This window comes from Periplaneta americana, chromosome 11 (genome assembly GCF_040183065.1).
Source record: "Periplaneta americana isolate PAMFEO1 chromosome 11, P.americana_PAMFEO1_priV1, whole genome shotgun sequence".
NCBI classification, from domain to species: Eukaryota; Metazoa; Arthropoda; class Insecta; order Blattodea; family Blattidae; genus Periplaneta; species Periplaneta americana.
In genome coordinates this window covers 174,592,276-174,603,103 of record NC_091127.1, presented here as the reverse complement: position 1 = coordinate 174,603,103, position 10,828 = coordinate 174,592,276, and the positions used below count along the sequence as shown (strand labels likewise).

Below are 10,828 nucleotides of genomic sequence, written 5' to 3'. Positions count from 1 at the left end.
CTTTTCCTATTAAAAGCTTCCTTTGCCATTGCTATCCTCCTTTTGACTTCCTGACAGCAGCTCATGTTACTGCTTACAATACACCCCAAGTATTTGAAGCTGTTCACTTTCTCTAATGCCTCATTTAGCATTCGCAAGTTTACCTTCTTTATTTTTCTTCCGACAACCATGGTCTTCATCTTGTTTGCATTTATCTTCATCCCATACTGCTCACAGCTGTCATTTAGCTCCAGTAGCATATCCCTTAGTATTATCTCCTCTTCTGCTAACAACGCCATACAATCAGCAAATCTTATGCACTTTATTCTTCTTCCTCCTACTACCACCCCTCCCATGTTCTGAAAACAGTTTTTCACTAAATCCTTCAAGTAGACGTTGAACAGGGTAGGTGATAAAGGGCATCCTTGACGTACTCCTCTCCCTATTTCACTTCCTTCAGACATTTTTTTCTCCTATCCTGACTTCGACTCGTTTCATATTAAGGTTACTGAACAGCCTCCTCTCTTTCGAATCCACACCTATTTTCTTCAGGATGTTCATTAGTTTGTTCAAAATTCACTCTGCCAAACGTCTTTTCTAAGTCTACAAATATTATATACACTTCTTTACTGTTCTCTAGGTATCTTTCACTGATTGTTTGTAGTAGTCCAATTACATCTCTCATATCTTTTTCCTTGCTGAAGCTAAACTGCTCTTCTTCCATCTTAGAATATACACATCGATTCAGTATTTGCAAGAGAATCTTCACTGAGTATGATATCAGGCTGATAGTCCTGAACTCGTTACATTTCTTGGCATTATTTTTCTTCAGTATTGGAAGTAACACTGTCTCCGTAAAATCTTCAGGCCATTTGCCTTTCTCATACATTTCGTTGCATAATGACAGAATTTCCTTCTTGTCTTCATCCAACCATTTCACTAATTCAATGAGGATTCCATCAACTCCTGCTACTTTTCCATTCTTCATTTCCCTAAGCGTTAGTTTGACTTCTCTTAAAATAGAAAATCCTTTTTCGTCTTCTGATATGGCTGCTTTGTCTTCTATGGTTAACTTATCTGGACGATTCCCTGTCTCATATAATTCTTTACATATTTCGTCCATGTGTTCAGTATTCCTTGTATTTCTTTACTATTATTTTGGCAATAATTTAATATTAATTAATATTAACATTTATACAAAAATGTGAAATTTCATACCTGACTACAAAGAGCTCTTAATAATCTCCAATTAAATTACTGAAAAAATAATTACTTACCTTAGTTTCCCAGGTTGTTTTACTGAAGATCCTTCGCAAACCGCCACCTGAAAATTCATACAGAATATATAAAGAATATTAACCAATCACAATAACAACTAATAAACTAAATATCTGTACATAAATAAGTATAAATAAATTTAAATTATAAGCTGGAAAAACCAAACTTGTTCTAGGCATAAGCACATTGTTTCAAACTTGAAAAATAGAACTGAAGTAGAATTAAATGAATATACTGACTAAATAACAATTAAAAATTTTAAGTAGATTTCAGTTAAAACCTAATAACATATTTGAGGGCAAAAAAAAAAAAAGTTAAAATTTTGCTATTACTATTGTATAATTTTTTAAGATCGTGTTCTATATTTGTGGAGGGTGGGAGGAGTTACAGGAGAAATGAAAGAAAGTAAAATTCCTGCTAAAGATAATTAACAGATTTTATTTGGGAAAAGATACATATAATGATTTGCAAATTCATATTATTACAATTAAGTTTTCCATGTTGAATCTTTCGTACACTACTTTTAACACTTGAATATAAATAATTGATTAAATGACGATCTTACTCGTGTTAATTGTGTAAGAATGCGCAGCTTACAGCTGTTTCGGTGCTTCACACCATCCTCAGAGCCGACTAGATCTTGACGTCATCTCGAACTTCGCTGCCTGTTGTGTGGGTGCATTCGATTGTTGAAGAGTGTTGAAGTGTGGTGTCAAATAGTGTGTGTGTTCTGAAATTGATCTGTGTGTTGAGAATTTGATCAGGGTGTGTTTTAGTGTGTCTGTATATTTCATATTGTTCTAATGTGTTGAGTTTTTGGTTTTTGGGTTGTATGTGTAGGATTTCCATGTCTGTACTTATGTTATTGTATGTGTGGTTAGCATTAGTTATGTATTCGGCGTATGTGGATGTATTGTGTCCTCTGGTTATTGCTTTAATGTGTTCTTTGTATCGAGTTTGGAATGATCTGCCTGTCTGTCCAATGCAGAAACTGTCGCAACTATTGCATGTGAGTTTGTATACGTCTGTGTGGTTGTATTTATTTGTTTGTGTTGTTTGTGTGTGTGTTTTTTTTTTTTTAATTTCGACCGGCCAGAGGCCGTTTTCCAAAGTTATCTATTTTTGTTTTCTGTTTGTTTACCTTTGTTTCTTTTTTCTTTCTTTTTTTTTTTTACTCATACTAATACAATCACAACACCCATGCCCGAGGCGGGACTCGAACCCACAACCCTTCGGACCAAGCGATAGGGACATGCTGTGCCCCTACCGCTTGAGCCATCCGGGCCGGCAAAACGTGTTGAGATGTCTTTGTAGTGTGTTTTCTGTTCTGTATGCTATGTTGTATTTCTGCTTACTGAATGAAGATGCAATCTTATGTGTGCTTTTGTTTTCATATGTTAGTGTGTTATATTTCTTGTGTTCTTGTGTTTGTGTGTTTTTGTTTTGTCTTTCTTATGATGTTGTCTATTATGTTTGGATTGTAACCGTTTTCTTGTGCTATGTATTTGATTGTGTTCACTTCTTCATTGTAGTATTGTTCGCTCATGGGTATGTTGAGTAATCTGTGTACCATTGTCCTGAATGCAGCATGTTTGTGTTGTGTGGGGTGATTAGATGTGTTGTGTATGTGTGTGGTGGTGGTGGTTGGTTTTCTGTATATTTTGAAGGTGTGTTTGTTGTCAACTTTTGTTATGGTGATGTCTAGGAAATTTTTGGAGTTATTGTTTTCGAGTTCCAGTGTGTATTGAAGTTTTGGGTGTATTTTGTTTATGTATTGGTGTAGTTTGTGTATTTGTCGTTTGTTTCCTTTGTATAGTATGAGTATGTCGTCTACATATCTGTGCCAGTATATTATGTTGTCTGCATATTTGTTGTGTTCATTGTTGAGTATGTATGTCTGTTCTATGTTGTGTAAAAATATCTCTGCTAGTATGCTAGATATGGGTGATCCCATTGGCAATCCTTCTGTTTTGGTGTAGTATTTTTTGTTGTGTGTGAAATAATTTTGCTTTGTTATGATGTCTGTGATTTGGATGATTTCTTCAATGTGTTGTTGTATAGGAGCATTCGTTTTAGTATCTGTAATATGTCTTGTATCGGTATGTTAGTGAAAGCCGCACATGCTTACACAATTAACATGAATAAGATCGCCATTTAATCAATTATTAAGTTATCATTGCATTAGTTATTTAGTACAGTACCCTGAATGTATGCAGTAATCCTACTAAGTTTTACATTGCCGGTAACATCAGCAAAAGCTGAAAGATCATTTTCAAAACTCAATTTAATCGAAGTTTTTAAGGAATACAATGACGGAAGCCAGGTTAAGTGCATTAGCTATTCACTTACAGACAATGAAACAAGCAGTAATCTCAATTTGGTGGACAGATTCATGGCAATGAAACAAAGACCATTTGGAATACCGTGAAACACATGCAAATGTATGTGTCTCTGCATGCACTCGAGTTCCGAGTCAAACTGCTGGTCTGAGAGACAACATAGAAAGGAACCAACATATAATTTCTGTGAGCTACCTACTCATTGGATTTATTTACTTCATTCCACTTTATTTTAAGTTCACTCTCAATTACTTATTCAAGAAAGTCAGATACCTAACAAAATGAAAAACCTAAGTCCATGAATCTAATTTTAAATTTTATGTAATCGACAAAAACATCTGCTCATAAGGTTAGAGGAAGTAACATTCCTTACTATTTGTTGGCCTTGAAATACATCTGATTAAAATTGAAATTTTCAAGCTCCTACTTATGTGTTCATTGTTGTCATTGTAAAGAAAATGCAGAGGGTCCCAACAATCTTTGTTCGAATTACATACACAGTGGTCGAACTTCTGAACGAAACTCTAAATAGTTATAAGGAATCAGTGGCGTATACTGGTTAAAGGGTTTGGGCTACCGCTGACCCTATTATTACACAAAATATATCTAACAATTACTTTAATTTTAATTACTATGGTAAAACTAATAATACAAAATTATTACATTATGTTATATTATAAACTTTTTCTTTTGTAATTTCCTTGGGCTTCCGCCGGTAGCCCCGGTAGTCCGCAAAATACGCCCCTGAAAGGAATACATACATACATACAACACGATATGTTAACAAAAATTGAGGAAAGTGTGCGAACTAAACAGGGTGGCATGAGAGGGGGTAAAGAGAAAGTATGTCTAGCATCATTTTATCACTTAAAAAGTTACTGAGATAGGTATACAATCTGTGCAGTTAAATTTACTTGCAGCATGTGATTCTCGTGGAACTGTAAGTGATAGTAAGGGAGAAGTGGGTACAGTGAGACAGGGAGAACAGTGAGACATTTTTTATTAGATGGTAAATTTTGATGTTGAAATGTTTGTAACAGTGGAGTTGTATGTTGCATGAGTAAAGTAACAGTATTTTCATACTCGATTTGATTCTAGTTATAAAGGTGAGTGATGAAAAAATAATTCGTAATTTTTCCCTCTAGAAGTAAAATTTTGGCTTGTGTTTACTAAAGGTTATATTGGATATACAAATGAGATATAAATATGAATGTTTTGTTACCTAATACTATGATATTTGACGTTATGTTTTGCAAAGTTTCGTCTTTCTTGTTTTGATTTTGAAGTGATGGCGCCATTTTTAAACGAACTATGCATAAAGGGAACAGTGAGACATGCCATTGAAGGGTACACTGAGACGTCTCACTGTTCCCATTTACCAATGATTTGCAAAAATAAACTGTAATTATATTACATTTACCGGTAACTAACATTAAAAATGAACATACTAGTAACCAATTTAGGAACTATACCTTAAAATAATTGATACATTACATTTTAATTGTTTCTTAAATAAAAAATTATTCACAAAATTAAAAAAAATATATTAAAAAATAATAAAGAATTAAATTAAATTCTTATAATCATAAACTTTGTTGTCACCAAAAATTAATTTTATTTTTTAGCAAAAGTTTGAAAAGTCATGGAAAATTCACTTTTCCAAATGTTCCAGATGTTTCAATGGTTTCGAAGTCAGACATCAAAATGATTCTAAATAAGTCTACAGAATATGGCAAGATAAAAGAGACAGCAAGCTTTCTTTTCTTTTGAAATAAATGTATATCATTTCAATGTCCGTTAATAGATACTGGTGTCTCACTGTACCCTCCTGAATGGGAAAAGTGAGACATTTGCATTTTTTTGACAAACATGCATTGTATATTATGTGCTTTATCTATTAACATTTCTGTTTATGTATTATTGTACTCCATGTTTTAATGTCTATTTCTATTGCACTTGATTTTATAAATACTTGAAATTTCACTTGCATATATATGTCTTAATATTTTGTGTCTCACTGTACCCACTACTCCCCTACTGCATAAACTTAGTAGTAGTAGTAGTAGTATAGTGATGGCAGTAGTAGTAGTAGTAGTAGTAGTAGTAGTAGTAGTAGTAGTAGTAGTAGTAGTAGTAGTAGTAGTAGTAGTCGTAGTAGAATTCCTCGTATCTGGCAACTGTGGGACAAAGTCAATGCCAGATAACTGATTTTGCTGGATAACTAGAAAATACGTTTATAGGTTATGTAAAGACACACTGTAAGTACTGCACAAACTTTATTTCTTTGTTCAAATTCAGTAATTTTCATATAGATATTTAAAAATAAAGCTTTGAAATATGTACAATGTTTATTTTTAGTACTGAATACGGTAATGTACATTCATCAGTTCATCATTATTGTAATACAGTAATACATAATAGCACAAAACAATACTAAAAGTTTTCGTAACCTTATGACAATCATGTGACGTTAAGAGCAGTGTAGCCAACATCGACGATGAAGTAGCGCTCGATGATTTGAGAGTAAGAACATTTTGCTTGCGTTTCGCGGAATCCATTGTGCAACAACAGCACTTAGCAGTAATAGTCATGACACTATCTATCACTCGAATGAAATTTTTGTGCAATGTAGGAACAGAGAATTTCACATTTTCCTATTTAAACTCATCCAACACCCTTTGAAACGGGCAAGTTCAAATGGTAAATTTAAAGATATTGCCTCTGCGCATTGTTTGCAAGGTCCAAGTGACAGCTTACCAATGCTACCCGATATACTCCAGGGACATAACGCGTTTTTTTTGGTCTATGTTTTCACGCGTGAACAAAGTAAAGAGTAAACACAATATGTGGCATGTGCGATCCACGAAAACCCTCACATCTTCGTCCAACTCTTCCCTTTCGCATGAATGATTTTTTTTTTGGCCTAGTCAAAAGTGCCGTTGTTTTGGTATTGCCGGTTATTTGGGTGCTGGATACGAGAGATTTTACTGTAGCAGTAGTGCAGTAGTAGTAGTAGTAGAAGTAGTAATAGTATTTACAGTAGTAAGAAAAATGTGATTTCTCAATTGACATTATTTTGTGACTAAATGTAAGGTACTACAGTCAAAGAAGTAGTATAATAGTAATGGTGGTTGTAGTAGTTTATTTATTTTTTTTTATTTTAGTAGGTTCTTTTACGACGCTTTATCAACATCTTTGGTTATTTAGCGTCTGAATGAGATGAAGGTAATAATGCCGGTGAAATGAGTCCGGGGTCCAGCACCGAAAGTTACCCAGCATTTGCTCATATTGGGTTGAGGGAAAACCCCGGAAAAAACCTCAACCAGGTAACTTGCCCCGACAGGGAATCGAACCCGGGCCACCTGGTTTCGCAGCCAGACGCGCTGACCGTTACTCCACAGGTGTGGACTGGTTGAAGTAGTACATTTGTAGCATAGTAGTAAGTGTAGTAGTGTAGTACTTAGTAGTAGTAGTAGTAGTAGCAGCAGTAGTAATAGTGGTAGTGGTAGTACAGTGAAACCTCTCATTTACGGACATCGAAGGGACATAACAATCTGTCTGCATCTGGGAGGTGTCCTTTATTGGGAGGGAGGCTCCCCAATCTAACAGTAAATTTATAACATGCATTATGTACCCTTTCACGCTTTAAATTAAATGTATTGCTATAGTTTAATTCTAAATACAGTCTACTGTACTACAGTAAATTCTTTGCAACTTTGAACTACAGTAGATAAGACCGAAAAAGGAAAATACAGTACTGTGCCATGCAATTTTATTCTATGTCTACAGTTATGCAGTACTGTAATTTAACCTTTACGTTCAGGTGCCATGTCTCTCGAAACAGAACAACTGATTGGAGTGAAGAGAATAATCCTACAACCCTATCATGTGTTGAATACAATTTCACGATCTCCGAAACCTTGGACCCATCAACAGGTTAAATTTTATGACTTTGTTTATTCACCCGCTTCCAGCTAACAACGGTTAGCCGGCTGGACTTGTGGTAGCCTATGAGACCATTACTGTCTTCTTTCATGTTAAGGAATTTCTGTACAGTTCTCAAAACTAAATTTTTCATTTTTGTAACACATTTGGTTTTGAAATCCAAGTTCTGTCCGCAGTCAGGAGGTAAAGCAAGCTTTAGGACTGTGAAAGCTGTCCCTGTCCGTGTCTGAGAGTGTCTGTAAACCAGAGCTCAATTTATCATTATTTCTACGTTATTTAAGTTCGGACATAAAAATCTGTCCGTATATGAGGAGTGTCTGTATCTTGGAGGTGTCCGTAAGGAGAGATTACACTGTAGTAGTATTGGTAATAGTAGCAGTGGTAGTAGTTTATTAATGGTTTCAACTGCAGAAGTCATTCAATATCGAAATTCAACATGGGTGAGAAATGGAAACAAATGTTGCTACCCGAACCTCTTGAGTCACAAAATATAGTGTCAATTGGACAGGATCTCTCATATATTCATATATTGTAAATCAATCGGCTTGGAACCCACAGCTTTACTTCCCTCCCATAGAAAGCCATTTTGAATCTCGGATTCAATGACCTGCATGGTAACTATATGACCACTGAGGACATGTACTTTAGGTTGTTTCCAACCAAACTACTGAAGAAATCGCCATTCATTTCTTTCCATAATTATAACACTTTCCTCGTTGTCTGCTTCTGAATTAATAATAATAATAATAATAATAATAATAATAATAATAATAATAATAATAATAATAGGCCTTCACAAACATATACACATACCAGTGCACAGAATCACATTTATATGTTGTTGTTGTTATCTAATGCCGGGCTTTGGCAACGAAGCCATTAGCGTTCTTGCTCTCCAATATTTCTCTGTGGTGGATCCATCAGGTAGAACTTCACAGATTTGTAGATGATCTTCAGTCATTTCTTCTTCTTTGTTGCATAGAGGGCAACTTGGATTCGTGTAAATTCCTATTTTATTCAAGTGTTTGGCCAAATAATCGTGTTCCGTAAGCAGTCTGAATTTTGCTACTGCAGATTTACGTGGGATTTCTGAAATAATTTGTTTTTTTTTTTTTTATTAAAATGCTCCATTTTTTTTATTTTTGGCTTTGGTACACGGTGCTTGGTTTTGCTTGATTTTATATTTGTTTTTAATTAGTCTTTTGATGGATGTAAAAGGTAGGCTTGTATTTGTATTCTGAATTAAATTGGATCCTTTTTTGGCAAGAAAATCAGCAGTTTCATTTCCAGCAATTCCGCAATGTGCAGGTATCCATTGCAATCACATTTATATTAAATGCTTTATATATCAATGGTCAATTTAAAAATGAGCCAACATATTTAATCTAAATATCATCGCCATCGTTGTTTTCATTATCATCATTAACTCCATATTTTCCCTTATCAATTTTCTCCATCCAGTCACTGCATTTTCTCAACATCTTTCTAATGTACCTACTCCTTATATCCAGCTTTTTTTGTCTTTCTTTTTAACAGCCTACAAGCGTCCATTCTTTAAATATGACATAACTATTTTAGTTGTTTGGCAAAGGTTAACAGTGACAGAATTTGTTATTTTAGTTATTTCATTCTAGAAATGATTTCTCTTTAATACTCTCGAAAAGTTGCTAAAAATTATCCTCTATTAATAATTCGCCTCCCTTACCAAACTTCACATCTTTAAGTAGTAAGGATAATTTTGATTACATTTTCCCCATAATACTGAGTCTACTGTATCTAAGACTTTAATCACCATGATCATCAGCTATAAGTCTTAGTAGATTGCACTGTCTCAAAAGGAGATGTTTAAAATTATTTGCTCCAATGCTTATTTAATATTTAGCTTTGTCGAAAATTATGATTTCCTTTAACTGGTTTTGTCCACTGATGAATATACTTGAACTCCAACATTTTTAAATGGTACAATTACGGTACCTTAAAACCATAAAAAAATAAACACACTTCATATACATATAACAATATCCTGATTTTATAGTCTAGCATCTAGAATAATGTTTGTTTTGGCTCTTGCATCTCAAAAGTAATATTTATGAAAACAATAAGCGCTGAAATTCATTAATGAGTAATAAACAATAAGTTACTATGCTACACTAAGTAGCCTATCAAGTATGTTATGGCCACTTGTATACACAGTGAAAACACTGATTTGCCATTAGTTAACAGTTCTCTAGTGCCAACGTGCTGAAAGGCAACAAATACATCACTGATGAAGATGCTGATCTCAACATGTATTTCAATTTTAGTGCTCATTTCAGGAAGTATCTGCTCTCATGTCCGGTAAGTTCAATGAGAGAGCTATTATTTACTACTACAATAATAAAAGTAATTACTATAACAAATATAAACATAAAAAAGATTGTTAAAAGTCTATTTATCTGAAACAGTTACGAGAATCTAAAGAAACACTTTTGAAGTTCTACAACATTACAACTGGTTATGGCTTAATGAATGTAAACATTTTCATTCCCTTGTTCTCCTTTTACAAGTCCTTCACACCTCTACACCTACCTACCTTGCCTCCCGTTTCAGTTACCTGTCATCATATCATAATCTCTTCACACACATGCAAAATAGCCGCATACTAGCCATACCAACACATAAGTCATCATTGTATTCATCATCATACACAATCTCGGTATCATATTTGTGGAATACCCTACCCAGTGACATCAGAGATTGTCGGAATTTAGCAGTGTTCAAAAACAAACTTATTAAGCATTTTCTTACTGTGTAGAGTAGGTTTAATTCTTACTTAATTGAAAAAATATATATATATATATATATATATATATATATATATATATATATATATATATATATATATATAAAAAGAAGAAATATATATATATATATATATATATATATTTCTTCTTTTTTTTGTATTGGGTTATTTTACGATGCTGTACGAACATCTAGGATATTTAGCGTCAGAATGAATTGAAGGTGATAATGCCTGTGAAATGAGTCCGGGGTCCAGCACCAAAAGTTACCCAGCATTTGCTCGTATTGGGTTGAGGGAAAACCCCGGAAAAAATCTCAACCAGGTAACGTGCCCCAACCGGGATTCGAACCCGGGCCACCTGGTTTCGTGGCCAGACGTGCTGACCATTACTCCACAGGTGTGGACTATTTCTTCTTAACTTCACAATAAACTGTCTAGTCTTTATTAATCAGTTAATCTTTTATTACTTTGATTTTTATCGTATTTGTAAATTTAATATTAATTG

General features: G+C 34.1%; 2 protein-coding genes across 2 annotated transcripts in view; one reads left to right on the top strand and one right to left on the bottom strand.

Moving 5' to 3' along the window:
- LOC138709613 (serine/arginine repetitive matrix protein 2) overlaps positions 1-10,828 on the bottom strand; it is a 328,612-nt gene that overhangs the window by 49,694 nt on the left and 268,090 nt on the right. The window contains exon 17 of the transcript XR_011334980.1: positions 1,257-1,303. The gene's annotated coding sequence lies outside the window, so the exon portion shown is untranslated. The remainder of the gene's footprint in view (positions 1-1,256; positions 1,304-10,828) is intronic.
- LOC138708575 (lysosomal aspartic protease-like) overlaps positions 7,306-10,828 on the top strand; it is a 38,714-nt gene continuing 35,191 nt past the window's right edge. Inside the window, exon 1 of the mRNA XM_069838692.1 lies at positions 7,306-9,878. Coding sequence (XP_069694793.1) covers positions 9,808-9,878 — 71 coding nt within the window. The 5' untranslated portion in view covers positions 7,306-9,807. The remainder of the gene's footprint in view (positions 9,879-10,828) is intronic.